The sequence below is a fragment of the Tribolium castaneum genome, chromosome 4 (assembly GCF_031307605.1).
Source record: "Tribolium castaneum strain GA2 chromosome 4, icTriCast1.1, whole genome shotgun sequence".
NCBI lineage: Eukaryota > Metazoa > Arthropoda > Insecta > Coleoptera > Tenebrionidae > Tribolium > Tribolium castaneum.
This window is the reverse complement of record NC_087397.1, coordinates 5,123,643-5,146,206: the sequence shown is the minus strand read 5'-3', so window position 1 is coordinate 5,146,206 and position 22,564 is coordinate 5,123,643. Positions and strand designations below refer to the sequence as shown.

Below are 22,564 nucleotides of genomic sequence, written 5' to 3'. Positions count from 1 at the left end.
AAAAGTGTAGTTGCGGCTCGGCGTTCATTTAATATTCGTGATTTATGACTCGACTTGTTATTTCTAACTTGATTAAGAAAGAAACTAATTTCTACATTAAATTACATTTCTCCGCTCTCTAGAAGAATATGACGGTTGAAATGAGGCTGCCGCAAAAAACCGCACCGAGTTGATTGCGACCTTAATTCGGATTTTATGCAAACAAGAAACGAAAATACTGAAATAGTTTCAATCATTAAATAAATTGAGGCGGAAATCTGCTCCATTATCTTTATTTAGCTATACGTTTTTACGACGTATTACGACAAATTTATTGTTATATAAAAATATAAAATATCCATAAAGGGGATGCTCGAATAACGGAAATAAAAATTTAACGCGAGGCGTCGTCTTAATCAACTTAAAAAATCCATCGGGATCACTACAACTGTCACAAAAACCGACATAAACCGCCTCCGTATTCTCACCAAAAATCGTCGATTGACGCACCCTCTGCCACACTTGCTTATTTTAAATGTTCCAACCATTATTTTATTCTGTTAAATGTCACTGGAACAGATAGCTGACAATAAATCAAGCCCGGATTGCAAAATAACGTTACAATGCGCGGTGGAAATTATTATACGGTATTTTTCGTGACGTGAATACATCATGTGCATTAACCACGCAAATATTTGTCAATTAGTTTTTCGGCAAAAAAATTATTTGAGCGTCTTAGCCGGGACCCCGTGCATAATTGGAGTTAAAACTTGCCCCAAAGTGGCTAAATTTAATGTTGTTGTATGTGAAGAAGCAAATTATCTCGCCACTCATAGCGCCTAAAGTTCGCAAGTCTTAAGTGAAACTTTGCGAAATCCCGTCATTTTCATACCTCCAAGTTTTAACAAGAATTTTTCGTTATTTTCTCTCGGCTATCACAATTCCTTATTTATTGCACAATTCACTCACTTGATCTCTATATCCCTCCCGCATATTTATAGCGTCGATTTACTAAACCGTTTCGTACCAAATCGCCCCAATTTACTGATCGATTGATTAAATCCAATCGAAAATTTTTCTAAACTCGGAAACTCCCTTGTTCTTAATTGTTGCGATTTTTCTCTTTCCTCGTATCAATCAGTTCGAAACACAAACAAACCCCGTCTTGACTCGTGTTTTCCAAGTGTGAAACTTTCATGCAAAATATATTTTTATTTCGGAGCTTATGCGAAAAATCCTGAATTCGGAATGAGCCAAGTATCAACTAATGCACTAGGGGTGGGTTGAAAAATTTGTATTTTTGTAAATCGCAGCTCTTGTTTTGTTCGCTAAGCACCGCCGAATTAATTTTGTCGGTCTTCTTTTATTTTAAATATTTGAGGGGTGCTTGTACGAATAGTGCTATTAATCTTTGTTGCGAATTTTTGCGTTTCATCCAGGATTTAGTGCGATGGAGCGCAGTTATTTCCCATTAAACTTTGTTAAATATTAATGGGGAAAGCATATTTTTCGCAAAATAATTTATGTTTTCACAATGGAATTTTAAAACGTCATATACTGACCGATTAAAATTTATAGATTTGTGTTTAATCCGCAAAATAAACACAACAGGACAAAAGCATCAAAGACAAAGCAAAATGTGATATGTTTTCGTTTTGTTTCAAACGGCGCATTTTTTCTTTGACGTTTGAGTGTATTGGATACGTTTCCAAATCAGAAAATATTTTATTCAAGCCCAATCCAATCCGCATTTAATTCCTAAATTGCAAAATTCATTTTTAATGCATAATTTCAAGATCAAATATTTAAAAACCGGAATGTGTACTTTGATAAAAGGAGGGGATTACGACTGGTGAAATAATTATTATTAATCCAAAAACCATTTCAATGGTATATTTTCATTAGGGCTTAAACCGATTAAATTTTAATTATGATTTCTTGTCAGTAAACACAAAATTTATTCGTGGAAATAATTTCCATTACGGCGCAATATAATTCATTATAAAACCCGCAGTTTATAACAACAGAGTAGTTTTCATTAAAAACAAATTCTTCAAGTTTCGCCGAGTTAAAACGTAAGTTTTAATTATATTCCGTTGTAAACTTCCCAACAAGAAATTTGTTTTTAGTTTTCGCAACATTAAACCTTTGGCTTAGTCCTTAATTTCACCTGATCAGAACAGTCGTGTTGAAAATTCCGGCAAATATTTATTGCTAGAAAGAATATCCGAAACTTTCCCGAAGTTTTGTTCTATCTAAAGCGATAAAAGATTTCGGAGCTTAAGCAAACACCCCAAAGAAGGAAAATTAATTTTCGACGTCAACAATGTAACCGGCATGAATGGAGCCTTGAAATTGTATTAGTTGCTCGAGTATTAAGCCGATAATAAGACTTTTATGAACTGTGATGGTCGGAAAATGCTCCGACACAATGTTTATTAATTTATACAGCTCTATTTGATGTTTGCAGCGAGCAACAGTGTTGATACATTCCTCCTTTAACCCAGTTTCCACCCTTTTCAATTCGGTATAACGAACAAGAATCTTAAATTACAAAAATTGCACTTTGAGGTAATTCCGTCTGAATTGCATCTTATTCAATCACGATGCAATTCAGACGGAATTACCTCAAAGTGCAATTTTTGTAATTTTTGTAATATTTGTGTCCGTGTTTATGCTCAAACATGAATTCAAAGCCCGTTTCCAATCACGATTTTTTCACGTAAAAGTGGGTGACTAATCCAAATTGAACATGCTTTACAATCTTGAAAATTAATTAAAACTTTAGCTTTGGACTAGAGTAATAATCGCGTTCAATGGAACTGCACCTATTCTACCACCAAACTTTTTCACGTAGGAGTGAATTTGCTTAATTTTAACTTTAATTCAAGTCATTAGGGACCACTTACATCAATTATAGTTAAGACTGCTAACTATAAGTTAATTTAACTTGCTATGCAGAGTTTCCAACATTGACAAATGAATTGTTACTTTATAACTGTCTGCCAGGTTCAAGTTTGGGTTAAATTGGACTAGATTTTTGTTTGTTGTAAGATTTAGCTCGCCATATTATTTAATTATTTTATTTGCTTGAGTATTGCATAAACTTGATTTAACAATTAACTCAATTTCCTGTTGTTTGAAAAGGGGTTAAGCGGGTCTTTTGTAAAATCAGAGTGGATGCGACTAATACTATTAAATAATTTATAATATTAAAGTTGGGCGAAATTAGCCAAACATTTTAATGGCACAGTCTCGTAATATAATATTGAAGTTTGAAATAAATTATTGCAAGTGCATTTGCCGTGGTTGCTCAAGTTTGTGCTTATCAAACAGTGTTTAAGTTAGTCCCAAAATATTTACTTTCCAACCAATTAATTAATGATTTCGAAATTCATTAGTCTTGCTGTTGGGTGTTTTCGCACCTGCTGTTCGGAATTAATTTCTCCCGACAATAACTGAAACGTAAAGTTTTTCTCCTTCTTCGAGTGTGTCTGTAAATTTTTGATGCGTTGTTAAAAGGTTAAATGGGTCACGTTTGGCTCGGCAACGTAAGAAAAAAAATGTAAATTGAGGTCTAAAAAAAGTATATTTTGACTTTTATTGCGGAAATATCGGTGTATGACGGCGGAGTGAGCAATTTTTTCCTGTCTATAGCAAATAACAGGGGAAATAAAATGTTGTAAAGTCTCATAAAGAATTCACTTATGCCCCATCAAATATTCCGCAACACCTAATTTATTTCCCCTCGAGTAATTTCGTGAAAAAGACCAGACATAAGTAATTTTCAGCCGCGACTCGAGACAATTATTGCGCAACTCTCTAAAACTCAAAGCAAATATTTTTCGGTTGAATTTTTAATGAAAACGAATCTCGCGATGCGCGGAATTTTTATGAAATTTTCAAAGTTGCACTAGTGCTGCGCTTATCCTCCAAAAAGCTGATTAAGAAAAGCTTTTGAAAGCGTTATAAGTTATTCATGAAAGCTCCGTACAACTTTTAGGTAGGCTATATAATAAAATAAGTAAACAGAATTCGAGCTTTGTTGATAGATTCGTTTAAGAAATTATCCTTCCGTTTGTCTTCCTGGTTATGTTTTTGCTTGTGTGTGAAGTTTATTGCCAATCACGAAATTGCATTACCGCACAATTCTCCTTTCCGATAACTCTATTTATGCCGGGGGCAAAAACGCCGATTTTAACGTCGTTTTAATTTCTCCCGCATCGGCAAAAAGGCATGGCGAGATCGCCGATCAAAAATAAATTATGCAAAACTGACGGACAAAAAGCCAAGGGTTCGTAGTTTATCTCGCTTTTTACCTTTCAGATAAAGCAGATTTCTCGCCTTACCAATCGGAACCTGCTTTTACAGAAATAGGCTCAGTTTTACGACGAGATCGATTTATTCAAACCAACTAAATCACGATTTAGACCAAACAAAAATTTCTAACCCGGCGCATCCACCATTTTTGCATCCGCTCCTAATTAAAAAATTCATTTTTGCGCCGTAATTAAACTGTCACGGGCATTTAATTTATAACCACACAGTGTTACCCGTGTGTTTTTTTAATATTGGCCGATAATAGCCTCGTGGTGAGATGAAACGATTTATAACAATGATCCAGTTTTCGGGTGAAAATAAACTTTTTCCGTTCGAACGAAAGATGAGACGACAGGTCAGCTACAAATAAGTAACAATGTGTCGCAATATTGTAGATATTGTTCATTCCCTTGTGGTTCATGACACGTGATAGACGCTCAAAGGACCTAGATGCAGGCTTTTCTGTGCGGTCTGCTGCGTCTCCGCACACCATTGTTACCAACTCCACAATAACACAATATGAATCCACCCAGATTGTGTTACAATACCGCGGGCCATTACAACGGCTTTGTTCAAAATTGCTTATTTCTTTCTTCGACTCGATATCACATATTTTTGCCAAATTAATTGAAAATTCCTGCGGGGAACGAGCCACAAAACCAGACTAAGCCAAACCGGCAAACGTTTTATCTTTCACAAAAGCCAGAAAGTAAGCATTCAACGCAATCGCCAAAAATTTCAAGATTTAGTTGCAAAATAGTGGGAGTACAGTGTGTCGTGTGGTTTGGCTCAAAATGCTAACAAAACATCGGGAAAAATGTTGTTGCCACAAATGAGTGTTTTCGCAATAAAACAAATAATTCAGTTCAGGTAATGTAAATATTTGTTCTGTGTGAAAAATTGGAATGTGCTCGCAAGCTGTATCTTAAAACGTTTTTGTGCATGCATGAATTACTTTTAATTCAATTAGGGCGTTTTTCGCAATTAAAATTTAATTAAAAATTTGGTTCCAAAAAATTATTTACTGCTGATCTTAGTGGTGTTCGCTCGCCCTCAATCATTCAAATTCTCTGGTTTTATCTCCCATCCGTAAAATTTACGATCAATATAATTCCGCACCTCGCCGCCACAATACGTGCGATTGTGTTATCAGATTAGCAACAATGTGGGCCTCATAATATTTCCCTGTGCGCTTTTAACGTCTATCACGGCAATTTTTCTGCGACTTCCATATTTTGTCGCGCGGAAATTAAGGTATAAAGCCAGGCCGCAGCCTGAATCGTAACACCGAACCGATTCATGTCGAAATTGGTAAAAGCTTGCGTTTTTATTTTCTAGGGCCGCCTGCTGGGAAAAGTGGATGCCTACTTTAGTTCGTTCCGCAGATGCAACTATCCCCGAGTCAGTCCGCAGGGGGTAGTTGAGATAGTGCAGGAATGTGGACGGTATTCAAAGTACGTATTTAGATTTTTTGCAGGATTTCTGCGTGCCACGAGAATAACAAGTCGAGGGGATTTTTTCGCAAGTTTTCATGTCAAAAGCGTTGTTTCGATCGGTTGCGAAGTTGGAAAAACTAGAGGGGTCCACTTAAAAGTTGCCAACTTTGTACTTAGCATCGTTCGCTGTTTGTAGTGAATTTCTCTGATACAAGCAATTTACGTTAATAGAATCACGGGATTTTTCAATCGGGGGAAAAATTTCACAAAACCAATGCTTTATCACTGTTACGGCAACTTTAATGTGTCGCCGTCCTAAGTTAACAAAAGATTCAGATATATTAGGCTCGTTGGTTGCGGTTCAAATTTAACTTTGGGCTCGCAAAAAATTCCATTTTGCATCAGCGTCAGTGTTAAATTAAATTCGCAAGTTCTAAATGAAGGAAAAAAATTATACAAAGGGGAGGAGAGTGTTTTATTGCTTTGGGAAAGGTGCACGCGATGTCTGTTTACTGTAAGAAAAAGATAAAAATTCCAGAAATAGTAGACATTATACCAAAATGCTATCAGTTTCTTATCATTCGTTAAAGTATGAAATTGTTACTCTAACAAAGGCGGGAGCAAATAGCCCGTGATTTGAAAAGCGTGTGATAAAGTAGGTCGCCACTTTACACGTTTAGAGCTACAAAATGTTACAAATTGCATTCAAGAAATTGCACGTAAAATAATAATATACTCTCGAAGAAAAATACATTTATGTTTTATATAACTTTAGAGAAAAATATTGCTGCAATCTACAAAAATACAGTTTTCTTATCTACTGAGCAATGCTAGAACGTGAGAAAACGCATTGTTTTCACTGAAAATTGAAGAAAGATAAACGTTTTCCGTCCAAACTACACATTAGAGATATTATGAGTCTTAATAATAATATTTATTATTATTATTATTATTATTATTATCATTATTATTATTATTATTAATAATAATTACTAATTATTATTATTATTATTATTGTAGGGTAAGTTTTATCAGTTCTCGAAATATTTACACATCCTTGTTATTTTTTTAGGAAAAATTTTGAAGTTTAATTTTCTCATATGGATGGAAAATGGAAAAGAGAAAAACACTTGTTTATTTTTATTAATTTTGTGTGTTTATTTTTTTGTTTACGTAATGTATTGTAGTAAAAATAATGGTAGCGAATAAATGTGGTAAATTAATTGTAGCTGGAAATCAATTTGTTAAAAATACCTCGCGCATCATATTTTATATTTTAAATTAAAATCCAATTACGAGGACAAAGATACAGAGTTGCAACATTTTTAACATGCATGTAATTAAACATAATTGAAATAGTGATGCTTTATTAATAAAACGATTGAAAAATGAATAATTCGGGCCGTTCGACTTTCAATTATTTTACCAATCCTTTCTAGCTTGAAAGTGTCTATTATCAGGACAGAAGATTGATGTAACCATTAATTTCCAGCTCTTTGCATGCGCACCTCAATTTATTTAAACAGCGTCGTGCAAGCGTCGTTTTTCAAAAATAAAGTTTATTGAAAAAGTGGCGTGTATATGAAGTCGTTTTGGATTTTTTCCACGCTGCTCAGTCAATTTGGCGGCATACTCTCGCGGTCGTTTTTTCTCGGTTAGTGTTTAACCCGTCGATTTGGTAAACGAGGCAACTCCACCCGGCCCGTTAAACCTCAGATAGTCGTTGGTAATAGTTCCGAAACCGAGTGAACACCCAATTTGCCTCAGTTATTCCGGCCATGGATAGGTGAGTAAGATAAGGCCGATGCGGTCGGAATTATGAAGTTTTCGTGGACGCTCTGCACCCATGAGACGGTTTAATAACCCCGACATAATTTCAGCATTAAGCTGCTTCGTTTCAGTAATACGTGCAATGGTGGAAAGCTCCTCGTTCGTGTCAATATTTCAATTAAGCAACGCTCGGAAGATTTCAGAATGTCGTTGTTGCGAAATTCCGAAAGCTCGCCATTGTTCTTGACGGGAGGAAGACTCCCCCGATTGTTACACAAATAGTTTAATCTCCCGTACAATGTCCGTAGTGATGTGAGCTATAGCTAGTTCGTACTGATAACAATAATGTCTCACCATCTCGTCATATTCAGAGTGTCAGATGAAAATTAGCTAGGGAGTGGATCGACAGAACCGTGGCTGAATAGCGCCACGACTTGCAGATAATAGCTACACGAGATAACGACGATACGATGATTCAACTAAAATTGCATCAGGAAACGATTTTTAATTTCCCGGGAATTATTCCATTTTTAATATTTTCAGGCGACGATGTCAACCACAGTTCATTACACCTCCTGCTGATATCAAATTACAAAGTAAAGCACCATCGTCAAAGCTGAAAAATGGTATTACTGACACAGCTGCTATTGCCTATCAAAATAAATTGTTGCTGCGCGGGAATTGTAAATTTAACGAGGTCATCTTAAAGAGCACTTCTCTTGCAAAACTGTTTAATAACATAAAAAATGCCCAGCTTACGGTTTCTTCTAGTATAATGTAGCGAAATTGGTTAAATTTGAGTTACTTTCGGTGCAAGTCGGCGTCAAATGCAGGTACCTGCTGTCGTTTGACGAGACCATTTTGTATTGGCTATTACAAATAGATAGATATGGAGTTGATTGATGGCGAGAGTAAATCAGTATCAGTGCCAAATCCAGTGCTCTCAATCACTTGATGATGATTGGTGTCTAGCCATTGTGAAATCTAAGTTATTAAACCAAGATAATATTTACCGTTTTACGATTGTTACAAATTAATGCCTGTCTGTGGAACTCTTATTATAACGTTATCTGCCCCAAAGGGTTTACTAATTGGATATTCCAAGATTTTACTGCTCTAAAATTTATTTAATCTTCTTGTCGGAGATAAAATTAATTTTTAGCCCGGGAAAAAGTTGGCTGCAGTTGGAATAGCGGCAATTTAGAAAAAACACAATTTTTCTTACACTAATTAAAAATTCTTCCCGGTAAAGGGGTATTTTTTCCTCTTGTAGTAATTGTGTTAGTGAAATGAAAGTCCGCGAGTTTAATTAATTTATGAATTTGGCGGAATAAATCAGTCAAAACACGAAAATAGGTCCGCCATAAGTCCTGGCAGTTACAGTAATGACGGTGAATTGGGTCCGTCGAGATTTACATTCAAATAATGTGAACATGTGGTGACAAAGGGATCCTCGCCAAACTATTAATCAGAATAATTGAATTGGAATCTTGGCCAATTTAAAAATTAATCTCCTCGATTCCGAGATTAGTTCTAGATTGGCTCTTTGATGCTGTTTGGAGATTTGTGTATGAATATTAATAATTATTAGTAAAGCGGATGAGCTCCAACTCCATGTATAATAGATGTGCGTTTTGAGTCGAATCGGGTTATTAGATCGATTTCGGGCTCAAAGAGCCGGCGTTCAATTAAAATCACAATATGCACAATTAATCGAAACTTCGCCAGTGGCCGGACAAATTGGACGATATTAGCTCCTGTTTTGTGCCCACTGTCCTTTGCCGGATAATTATTATGGTAATGTCTTAATTACCGATGAAATTACATTGCGAAGCTCAGATTTTCCAAAAGATTGATGAGGAACCTCCCATAGGAAGTAAGATATTGCAGCTGGCTGTCAACGCCACAGCGCTCTCGCCTGCACTTAATCAACACCAACACTTTTCTTACGCCGGGCCGTAATTATAAACAACAATTTCAGTCTCGGTTAATTGCAAACATGTATGGGGAATAATAACAATTCCAATGAGTTTTGCACCGGAAATGGTTTACTTAATGGTTCACTGGTACCGAATTAATGCGAGGTTTCGAGTGCGAATGTGTGCTTTGAACGGTGCATGTTTCAATGAAATTCACAAACTTCAGTTCTGGAATATTGATAAATGGCGCAGTTTCGAATGAGCTGCGAACAGGTCTTGAGGCAAAATTTGAATTTGAACTAAAAAAAACACCACAAAATAACAAACTTATTTGACTGGACTGTTACCAACAGCGTGTTTAAAGTGTTTTTCAATTCAAAAAAAAAAGTCTGAACTTTCAACATTAAGCTTCTTATAAACGCGAGTAATAACTTTGACGGTTTTATTTTAAATTATTTTCAGCGGGAAATGGCTTCTAGGAAATGATATACGAGCTTTTACATCGAATAAGATAATCTCTACATAAATAACTGTTGTAATTCATATTTTTACTATCGATGATTTTTGTGTTTTGTTTTTAGAATATAAAATCTATTTTGAAAACGTATTTTTTTAGTTTCTTCAAAGGAAAAATAAAGAAATTTGCTTAGAATCCTCAATTTCTATAGTACCAGAAAGCGATAAATCAGAGTTATTAGGGGGCATATTTGAGGAAAAAGAATTTTAAAACCAAAGCTTACGAAAAGTCTAGCATACAATACGGTTTTTGTTTACCTATTTATAGAACGCACTTATAGATTTTGCTAGGTTTATAACTATAAATTACTGATTCTTGTAATATTCTGTACAACAGGTAAGATTTTGCTTTGTGTTTTTTGACTTTTCTGCCAGTTTACGTCTTGTGCAGACTTTACTTTTGTGTAGTTTTGCAAAAAGTATAAAAGAGTTTTTGTGTTGGATAAGAGTTTAATTTGAACAGCAAACTAATTAAAATATTAATTATGTTATATTTAAATTTATTGTATTAATTATGACAAACTGAACATGGAAATACCTTGTCAAAGTGAAATAATATTTGGCGTGTTTGATTACAATATTGGTGATGGCTTAGCAGAGTTGATTGGCCAGTGGCACTTTGATTAACCTTTGGTTATTTTCAAATGCGAGTGTTTGAATTTTTCCCCTTAATGGAGTAGTTTGTCGGCGAGTTAATATGAGTCTCTCGTAAAGTCTCTCTCGTCAAGTTTAGCTTTGTTCCAGAACGAAATCCTCTATTTTCTCAGGGCAAAAGAGTCTGAGAATAATGCTTTGACACGATTATGCATTAGCACGACTTTTGTTTGCAGTAAATCCAGAAAGCGTATCCCTAATTCACTAGTATACGATCCTTATGAAAGTCCCCGTTATCTAAGACAGACCTCGTAGTAAGTTGTGAAGAGACATTCATCAAGTTTTAATCCGCAACCTCACTCGTTCCAATGATCTTCTATCTTTACGCCTCACGAGATCCGCATCTCATGCAATCTACCAACACTAAATCATCAAATGAACTATGAACATTCCCTGCCCTGATAAGGATGTGACTCGTTACCGGTAATTGCAATTGCAGGCGCATTGCTGTGAAATTACTCGAGGAATCGCAAGAATTTGATTAATACACTCCACTCTATTATCTTCGATAAATCTCGGGTGCAACGAGACAATGGCATTTTTACCGCTTCGCGCGACGATTATTTCGAGAGAAACTATAAATCAGCCAAGCGGACGCAAGAAATTCCACGGTTTATGACGTGAAGTGCTGAAAACACAAGTGCCACTTTGAATTAAGAATAAACAGAAACTCTGGAGCAAATCCAAGAAGCCCAACTATCGATTTATTCCAAATTGGGTGCGACTTAACACTCACTTTTGATTGGAAAAAAATCGAACCAGAACTCGGCCCGTTGAAGCAATTTATCATGTTTCGATGGAGCGTAACAAGGAAATAAAAGATACCCTATATTAAATTCTGGCCGTGATGTATAATTTTTCTTTTACTTTACAATGGAGTTTTCTATTGTGGAAAATTTGAAATAGCTCGGTTTCCGTCGAGTTAATATCAAAATATGGCTCTTTCAAGCGCAACTTGCGAAAATTGTAAGAATACAATCAAATATAGAGTGGACCTCGTAATAGGTTTTTAATTGAAATTGTTGCTTTGCCAATTTGGACATTAATTGAACTTCCTGCTTCCATAAAAGCAATTACTCCAAAAAGAAATTAAAATAAAATGCTTTGGGGATATTTAATTAAGCGCACTTTTGTCCAAAATGAAACAATTAAGCAAATAGATTTTTGCGGCAATTTCAAAAACTAATTACGACTCAATTTTCTTACACCTACCGGCACTTCGATAAATCATTATACCCGTGGCAGCTTTTTTCGCTTACGTTTTACAAATGCATGTTTTTGCAATTAATCAAAGCCATCGATTTATTTAAAAAACCACCACAAAATCAGGGTAAAATTTCAAATTGTTTTTGTTTACGGCCTTGTTTTATAAAAACCTCCGCTTAATGGAGATAGGCGTCGGTTTCGTCTTATTAGAAAAGTTGGGGGATTTGCTATACCAGTCTTAATTACACGGAAGCTTTCAATCGAAGCATAAATATTGATTAGGAGAGAATAGGAAGAGTGCATAAAATGGTTACAGAGTTGAACCGATGGCCTAAATGACATGTATTATTAATGAGACGCACGTTTTAAAAGGCACAAAGAGCTTTCGGCTATGCTCTGTTTACGAAATCATAAAATCACGCTCCGGATTCCGAATTGGTTTTAAAATTTCATGATAAGTAAATATTTAGAATAGCTTAATTCGGGGCACGGACCAATTCAAAATCCGCTTAATCAACCGCATTGAAAGATGCGGACAATAGAAATAAACCAACCTTGCTAAAAAAGTAAAGAACTCGGGAGTTTGGCCCGGCGCATCCACCATTTCAAAGTTAATTTATTTAAGAAAATGATATTTTTTTCACCTTCTCAGCATAGAGTCAAACTTAACGTTAAAATATTTAAACACGAATTATTCACCAATTTATACCGTTTTTTGAAGCTCTACTGTTTTTGTAATTTTTTTTGTAAATTTATAATGATGATAAAAGTATTAAAAATCTTTTTTTTAACCGATTTAAAAATTAGTTACAATAGAAACAAACCAACTTTACTCATACATATTTGGGAAAATAGTTTTTACCCGGCGCATCCACCATTTTTACCAAGTCAGATTTTTGAAGAAATTATTTTTATTTTTTGTTATATTTAATTTAAACAAATTATTTGCCAGTTCAAACCGTTTTTTAACTAAGTTATAATACCTTCAAAAAATTGTTTCTTTTAACTGACACTAAATACAGTTTCGGAGAAAACTATTTTGGGGTCAACGTTCTGTTTGTGTAACATTTATTCACTAAAAAAACCTGACTGTTATATGCCATGTCGTAATAGTCGCTTTTTATTGGACCAGATATTAATATCATAACATAACGTTCGAGCATTCCAGACTTGAATAGGTTTGCTTTGTATCTTTATTTATACTTATACTTGTTGTTTTATAAGTCAACAGTGACCAAGTTTTCTTATTAATGAAACGCTGCATGTTTCCAGATTTTTCTGACTTATAAACAAACTTTCATTACTGCTTCACCACCGCTCTCTAGTAAAATTCTTTTCATAAAATAACAGCAAAAGGGCTTGTTTTGATGCTCTTTCCAATAACAGAAATTCTTTCGACATGATGGTTACAGACATAAATAGATAAAGGTTTAGAGCAGTTTCAAGAATTTTATATCGTTTAAAAAAAAACGATCTCATTTATGTTTTTATTTGCTATTTGTGAACTGCAAAACAGGAGTAACGTTTGAATAATTAAATAAAAGTTATTAACAGAACTTTTTGTGTTGAGTGGAATTTGGAGAGTCAGAAACGACTCCACTTGCGAAGATTTATTTCCCTGGGAGCAACTTTCCGAAACTTGAATTGGTCCAATACTAATATTAAGTGTCTTATTTACTAGACAAGCATGTCTTTTTCCGCGAAATTTCCCTCGTCTGGCGTTTTCTCCATCTGTGATTAATTTCGCAGCGCTTGCGACCATTCACCTAATAAGACATATCAAAGTTTGTTGGCAAGAAAATGAATCCTCTCGACTTTGCTTCCATTTGAGCGCTCCCTCGCCGATTCAGATGCAAAGTAAATTATGGCAAAACTAAGACTCAACTTCCTGTGCAGGTTCTGGGACATTCCGAGCCCTTGGTGGCAAGCCAGCACCGTTCTTGTGGGAACCGGAAGTGCGTTGAGTTTACTCATAGCTGTGACGGCCACAGCGGCATGCTGTATAACCTACGTGGTGCATTCGGGGACGGCAAGAGTCGCCGGATCCTTGCAACTAACAGCAGGTGAGTGCACGATTGACAAATGATTTTACAGGCCATCAGGGAACACACACATTTCGCTTTCCCTGGATTGAATTGCAAATGAGATGGTCAAATCGAAATTGTTAATTAAAAGTTGTGAAAATGGGTTGAGCTTGTTTTACAAACTTGCAGAATGTTGGAGAACTAGCACTGAAAAAAATCTGATAGCAAGTCGTGTGCAGTTCAATTCAAACTGTAGAAGTCGCCGATAAATCCCCGACATGTGGCAACTCGAATTTAAATAATTTATTGCGGGTAACTTTTACCATTACTACATGAGTAACTATCTCTATAAATTCGGAGAGGTCATTAAGGCCATTTTTCTCTTTTTCGAGTGCGAGTACTTGAAGACTTTTATGTCTGATTCTGGAAATATGGTTAGTTTTAGAATTAAAAAGCGGCGTTTGCGTGCGCTACTTTGCGAATTAATTTTTGCCCCGGTTCGTCTGTGCATCCATCCGTCTAAAGTTTGAAAGTCTCGTCTGCGTTTCCGCTTCCGCATCGAATGCAACAAGTTCGAACGTTTTAATGAGACTATCGAGCTCTGGTGATACCATCAAGGGACAACATAAATATAATTTCGCCCCTTTTTTCTCTCCGTATTTTTATGATGGCAGATTAAATAGCACGACTTTTATCCGGTGACCCTCGTGACAGTTCATTGAGTTTCAGTATACCCTTCTAGTGCGCTTTTATTCCTCGAGAGATTTCAGCTTTTGTTGTACATATAGAGGTCTCAGGACAAGAAGGAATTTATAGAGTGAAACCGACAGACATAATCCACTCACTTTATTAAACAGTACATGCTAATAGTGTAATATGCCGGCGAAAGCTTCTTGTTGGGTTATGTCTCGACGTCCGACCGGTCTTACATCGAGAACATTTACATATTCGCCACGGCAAGGGTGGACTTTGGGGAAATTAAATTTACATGGAAATTGCCAACAATTTTCTTTAATAATAATTTCATTTGACTTCGGAAGGATCGCTCACCCGGCGGGGGCGCAATTGAATTAATCGCAAAACTAACGCGAAAACAGTATTATCTCCGGGAAAAGTAAAAAAAATATGGCCCGAAACAATTAATACGTACCGAAAGGTATTCAGTTGTGAGAACATTTGTAAATTAATACATTTTCGTAATAAAGCTATACCCTAATCTGATGAGTGTGATTTTCTCTGGATTCCTCCTCGACGTAAACGTAATAATAATTGAGAAGTTCAGAAAGCTCTGCTAAAATTTAATTCGTTGTTAAAAGTTAACAACGCGAGGCCATTTGTTCAATCTATATTTTGAAAAAAATTATCAAGTCTTAATTTGCATATGATGAATTCTTTGAAATTATTACTTTATTTTATATTGAAATAACTGATTAATAACTTATTTTCTTCTTTACTATACAATAAAACTTCTCAACAACGGACACCGGTGGAGAATTGTCCGTTGTGGAGAGGTGTCCACTAATGAAAGGTAGACAGATTTAAATAAACCTTTTTTAAATTTTAAACAGCTGCAAAAATATATTTTACAGAAAAATGTGGTACTCGATCGTAAAATTTGTTATTAAACTTTTATTCTTAGACATACTATAGCTAAAAATCTTTTTAAAATAAAATTAAAACCTTTAAAGAAAGAAATAAACAGATTTTTTTTTACTTAAAATCTTCAATGTTTGTTTGGTTGTTTTTAGAAACCGTGTATTTTATAATATTTTTTTATAACTTCAGCTATTTTTAGAAGATTCAAAATATTTAGGGGGCTTGAGTTTACTGTGGTTCTAAAGCAAGTTTTCGCTTTATCACATTGTCTTCATTAATCTTTTATCAGGTTTCTCTAATTGGAGAACTTTTTTGCCCATGTCCGTTTTTCAGAGATTTTTGTACATTATTTTTTAATGCTTTGGTTACGTTTCTATAAAAATGTCCGTTGTGAAGAAGTGTCCGTTATTCGGAGGTGTTCATTAAGGGAGGCTTTACTGTATATCAATTTGTTTGTCGTGACTGACTGACTTATCATTGCACAGCCTAAACAGCTGGGGATATACAAGTAAACATAAATTTTTCACAGTAATTAGCTTATATAACGTAGGCATCTCGTAAGAAAGGATTTTTGGAAAATCAGTCTCTAAGGGGGTTAAATGGAGTGTTAAAATTTGAATAAAATTTTTTAAAGTACGTCTATGAAAATTGATATTTGGACATTCAGTTAAAAAAGAAAAGCTTTGTTTATCTGCGTTTCAAAATAGTTATGGACAATCAACATGCTTCAGAAGCCGCGGGCAATTATTAGTTAATTATTAAATAAAAACTAATCATTTGCAAAGCAATTTATTTTTAAAATTCAACAATTAGTGCCAGATTTGACATTATAAAAATGTTTATTTCTTGAACGAATAAATGAATGCTAATTTTTCTACAATTTGTTACAATGAAATCGTTCTGAACGAAGTTCTGTTACTTGAACAAGCTTATTAGTTTGCGGAGACGTTGTTGTTATTTTATGTAAAATATTTTCTTAAAAGCAGTTGGAAAGTATTTATACTGTTTGTATGAGCTATTTTTTATAAAGACTTTTGCTGTTATTTTATGAAAGGAATTTTCTTAAAAGCATAGAGAAGTATTTACCAACTCTTGTTTACATAAAAAAACATACCAAAAAGAATAGAAAGAGGTTTAAATCGTAGATGCTAGAGAGTGTTTCAACATTCCATTATTTTTTTCCAAAACTTCTCAACTTATAAATCAAATCAAACCGTTCCAAGTCAAATTTTTAAAAGACCTGCAAAGAATAACTGCCACGACTAAAAAAATATAAAATTTCTAGCGAGTGGACAATTTTCAAAGCATTAAACAAGAACCAGTGGAAAATTAATAACGAATACTAAAGGGTTTTAGCAATGCAATATAAATAATTAGGTGCAGCTATCACTTATGTAATAGCCCTTAGCATCGCTACCAACGTTGTAAAAACAATTCGGTGCTTAATAGGCGCTTAAATGGTGCGTTTCATCACTTGAACGAGCCCTGATGTGGATGTGGAATGTATTTTTTATTTTTCTCGTTTATGCGCTTGTTTATTTGAAAAGGGCCTAATGTAAGTATGGGGGATCGATCCCTGCCCGCATTGCTCCGGGCGTTTTGACATCTTTAACAAATCGAATTGCGTTGTGGCCGCGGCCGTGAGAAAAGCCCGAGTTGATTTTTTCTATAATCCGGCAATGTGAATGTTTTATGAAGGTGTATCTCGAGGCTCCAGCTTGGCGTCAAAGTAAATTTCACCTGAGGGAATTCGGAATTCACTGAGAAACCTTCCAACGCATGCAGGTCTAGAGATTCCATATGGGTTCAGGGCCGCTACTTGATCCTGTAACCTTCTGCAAAATATATGAAAATTTATTCGAAACGGAGATATTCGCCCGTAGGATACAAAGAAATACGAATACATTTTCTAAACAAAGGACTAGTTTGGGTTCGACAAATCCCCATCGATTTAATTATGTCAATGAGCAATTCGGAACAAACGAGATTTTTCGGTTCGTTATAATTCAGTATAATTAAACGGAATTACGTCGAAAGCGGCTTTAAATAAAATTCCGATCGTTAATGAAGGCGTTGGGACTTTTTCCACGAATAAAATTTGATTCGGATTAAACGAATCGAGCCGTTTTCCACACTGGAGTTATTGCAGTTTAGAAACTCGAACCAGACGTGTTATTCTCTAATTATTTGTCGCTGTCAAGTTCTTATTTTCGACTCACGAAACAACGACAAGCTCACTAAACTGCCAGGCTGACGTGGCAAACAAGAGCAAAACAAATTAGCAACCGGGGGTTTCCCAAAAAATTATCAAAAATCGGAATGGTGAAGTAAATCTTTCAAAACGAAAATTTATTTTATCACTGAGGCACTGCCGTGATATTTTTTGCATTCTGAGACCGTCCTCATAAATATTTTCTTTTGTTCGCTTTGATTTAAATTCCGTATGTTCGGGCCTTTTGCATTTTTATTTATTTATCTGTGCCCGAAAACCCAGAACTCGACCAATTAAACAAAAATGTCCAGTAGTTAACCGTAGTTTGATAAAAGCTTCGAAATAATTTGTTTCCACTCGAATGTTATTAACTCCCCGAAAGTAAACTAGTTAAACACGAATGTCTATAATTATCGTGCAATTACTCGCGTCTCTTGAATACCATTAAAATTAGCAAACTGTGTTACAAACAAATTTGGCGAGCATTCATCGTATTATGGTGAACCACGAGCTCGCCATAAATTATCAACAAGTAAATTTTTAGCAATTTTAATTGGATTTGTTAAATAGTTCTCCGTTGCGAGACGTGGATAATTAAACCAATAACTTTATAAACTTAGAATACACAAATACCTGAATGAAACGCTCTTGACAGGCGTTAATTTCGCTCCAGAAGTGTAGGAGTCATGAAAGTGCTCTCGCAATGTTTCTTTAACTAAAGCACACGAGCTTTATCTTTGAAAATTCAATTTCCATTCAAGTCGAAACGTTTGATCAGACAAGACTCGTTTTATTCGTGAAATATCATACTTTGGCTTTGTCCGGATTCTGTCTCTCATTAGATACTTTTTCATATTACAAATTTCAGCTAAATAAATTTGAACACGTCGCTGATTCGATTTCGCCGCGATTATGAAGAAATCTTTGAATAGGAGACAAGAGTTAAACGACGAATGGAAAAGTGTAATCAAGTTAATTCAATATTGTTGGTCTGCGGCTTGGGGCTCTCTTTATTGATTAGACTCTAATCAGATAACAAGTTGCTCTAAAAGTTCCCAGTGCCGAGTTATCGAACTGGAAAAGTGTTTGATGTTAACGAATTGAAAAAATGACAAAATTATATACTTTTCATTAAAAAATTTTCACGTTCTCTTCGGGCACCATTACCGACATCAAAAGAGAATTCGACTTTAATGGAATACGAATGGCAGGCAAAACGCTGACTGACTGAAAATTTAATAACCACTCCTATCCCAACTACACGACTCATTAAATGCAGACAAACCTACAAAACTAAGAAAACTGTATTGAATCGGTCACACATCCGACGAAAAACCCTGGCTGAAACTGTTTTAATTTGAAAAAGGCGAATTAATTTTTCGGGCTGATTGTGAATTGATTAGGTATTTATTGAAATACTTCATGTTATTAAAATTGTTTTATGTTTACATGTGTACCAAAGCTCATTTTGTCGGGAACATTTCACTATTGACTCAATTAGTTTCCGGAAATGCAATTTTGAAGAGAAATTCAATTGGGTTTGATTAGAGATTAAAAATGAGTAAAGTTGTTTCGGAATGACATGACTGCTGAAGTAGATGCAACAAGATTGTTGCGGATTTATAAAGCGGATGGAGGTATCGGATATAAATGTGACAGTCGCCTCTAATTCAGTCGGCAAATATAAATCCAGTTTTTATCCCGCTTGTAGAATGCAGATTGCACCATTTATCAAATCCATTAACTGTCGGCGCAATATTTCATTTATCCGACGCTTAACACAGCAAAATTTAATTTTTCTGTTTTTATCTAGCGATTATTCCGCGAGCAAATTTTAATTAAGAGATCGAGAGATTAGATAATTTTGAAATTTTTACACCTTCATAAACTGGCTTTTAGGTGTATTTGCTTGCCAAGCAGTGACATGAATTTATTATACGCAGTGTGGTTATACATTATCATTCCATATTTGGTCGATTAATTATCTTTACGATCTGCCTCCCTTGTGATGAATTATTGTCAATAAAGCTGCATTAGGTGCAGTTGTAATTTCATTTGGGCGAAAGTCTGGAGGATTTTTGAGTCGGGACCCACATGTGGCCTAAGCCTTGAGGGAGCTTACGGAACAGTGCCTGTTGAACGACCGACCGCAAGTCTTATTATACATAAATTAGTGAAATAACCCGCCCGAAATTGGGGATTCTAATAATAAATAGTTTAGCTCAAATAACCGCTGAATAAACTCCCCGTTTAATTGGCTTAATCTTCGTTTTGAGTAAATATTTTCGCATTATAATTAATGTTATGTTATAAATTTAAATAATTAGAGTAAATATTATTGCGGCGACCTTGCTCGTTAATTCCAGGCCGTTATCCGCGCCCTTAAAACGTCCGGAATTCGTTCTATTAACGAAAATTTATAATCTCATCATTGCGACTCGTTTATCGCCGTTATAAAAGGTGGCTGTTTTATTGCGAGCATTTTCTTTTATTGGAAGTCAATAAGTCGGCCGAAATATGACAATTTATATGCTACCAGAGGAGAATAAAAATTGTACAAATATTTGTGGCTTCCTGCCTGCATTAACAAGCGCTTGATTTTAATTTTCATTATTATGGTAATTTAAATTAAATTGCGTATAATAAAACGGCGCCGTTGTGCGAGATCTAAACAAGAGGGAAAACCTGAAAAGGATCCCAAGTGCGCACCAGCTCATTAGTAAAATTGTGTTTTAGTTGAATGTAAGAGCAGATGCTGCAGCCCTCAAGGACACCCCTTTAACCTGACATGAACATCACACATGCTGTTTTTCCCGACACACCCTGTATTTCATTAGTTTAATTTTTCTCGGCTAGCGAACACCATTTCTCCGAATGGAAGCAAGAAGGATAAATCTTCCCCGTGTCACTGGAAATAATTGTCAACGGTTGATCGATTTATTTGCAAATTTTCGCGAAACAATTACAACAATCGCGCCAATAAATTACGCTTTCGCCCCGATATGAAAATCCCGTTTCCTGTAAATAGTCGCCGATTTCGTTGCCACATCTACATATAATAATCTTCGAGTAACTTGTTATCGACAGTCGAATACACGAATTTCCGCATGGCTTTTCGCTTTGAAATTTCCCTGGAAATTGCCTCCGAATTTTCATCGAATAAATGAAGTTTACAACTTAGAAATGCACACGATAACGGAAATTTGTCACCGAAAACAATTTAGCAAAGTAATTGATTTTTCAAAAAGTGCCTAATTGGATCCAAAAACAACAAGCCAAATTCGATTAACGGACGCTCACGTAACTGATCGAGGTATCCACGTTGCGGCTTTGCCACAGGTGAAATGACCCAAGTGTTGGTTTAGCAATCAAGGGCGGATTTGATACGGTCCTTTGCCACAGGCGGCCATAATTAATATAAAAACACTAGAATCTGTGAAATTTCGAATAATTCACGAGAGAGGAGGAATAAACTAAAAGTTCTACGAGATGATTTCTTTGCTTTCGAAGATTTTTACGAAGTTAATATTATTAGAGGGTTAATTCTTATAACAGGAAAAATAAAAACATATTTTTATTGCAATAAATTCCATTACAAATAATAAACAAACTACGTTTTGTCAAAAACTTAAAATTATCTATTACACAAAAAGCTAAAGAATTTAATTAACTGTTGAACTTAAATACTGTTCTAAATTTGCTGTTGTAGTTTTGAGCGCTTTATGATTAATCTGTTTTACAGTTGGGAGTGCAAATCCTTCCAATATCTAATGACAAATGTTTTAATCGTCTTGCAATTTTTTTGTGGACTAGATAAATAAATAGGAGGTGATCTTTATATTTTTATTGATCAATTACCCATTTTTGAGACAAATGAGACACCAATGAACTGGTTTTAAGGTCGGTTTTTTTCACAGGAACACAAAATTGATTTCGTCGTAGATGCGAATAAAATTGTCGATTCTGTTTAGTTTGGTTTATTTGGTAATTTGATTTTTTTTTTGACAAAAACACTTTTTTTTTAATTTATTACACAAAAACCAATCGTACAAAAGTAAAATTTTTACACAACTAATAAAAATTTACGCTCTCGGTTTGGAAAAATTAATAATTACAATTATAGTAATTAATATAATAATTTTTTGACAAAACAAACACTGCAGTTTTGACACTTTTACGTGAATTATTTTTTTATTCCAAAATTATGAAATACTACTATGTATATTCGCAAAACATAAAATTTCTAAAAACTGACATTGAGAACGAAAAATTTGAGAAAAGAGAAACAACAATAAATTGAAACATTAGATTCTGAATAAAAAACCAATACACTAAGCTCGAAGGCTAAAATCTTAAAAACTGGAATACAAAAAAACTAAAAAACCGTAAGATTGAAATTCTGTAGATCTGAGTGACTGAAAGACAGAATTAACTTAGCTATGAAAATGTAAAGTAAGAGCATTAAAAAGATAAGGTGGTGAAACCACAAAACGCTGCAAAGGTAAGGACATGAATAATAAGAAATACTGTGGGGAAATACTGGAACTCTGAGAAACAAAAAATTTTTTGAAGTAACGTAAAATAACAATGAAATTTAAAAATTTGGTAAAATTTGACAAATATTAATAAAAAAATTAAAACAATTATCTTATTTTAAATTATAAATGTTAAACAACTGTAGGATATTTAAAACTCATTTTTAACAAAAACAAATATTTCTATTTTTAACAAAACAATTTTTTTTCGAGTTTAAGAAAAAAAAATAACAAAAAAATCAGGTGTTGGACCATCTGAACCAAAGTGCCAGAGTAAGAAGACTCACTAACTATGGGTGATATGGTACAAAGATACGTTATACAGAAACAAAAAAATGTTTTTTTGTAAGTTTATTTTTTGCTATAGCTCTTCTGAAAAATTATTTGGAACACAAAA

General features: G+C 34.7%; 1 protein-coding gene across 2 annotated transcripts in view; it reads left to right on the top strand.

The window, feature by feature from the left end:
* Window positions 1-22,564, top strand: part of LOC103315097 (LHFPL tetraspan subfamily member 6 protein) — a 51,787-nt gene that overhangs the window by 22,655 nt on the left and 6,568 nt on the right. For both annotated transcript variants that reach the window (XM_008202934.3, XM_008202935.3), the window contains exons 3-4: window positions 5,638-5,753; window positions 13,697-13,863. In XM_008202934.3, coding sequence (XP_008201156.1) covers window positions 5,638-5,753; window positions 13,697-13,863 — 283 coding nt within the window. The remainder of the gene's footprint in view (window positions 1-5,637; window positions 5,754-13,696; window positions 13,864-22,564) is intronic.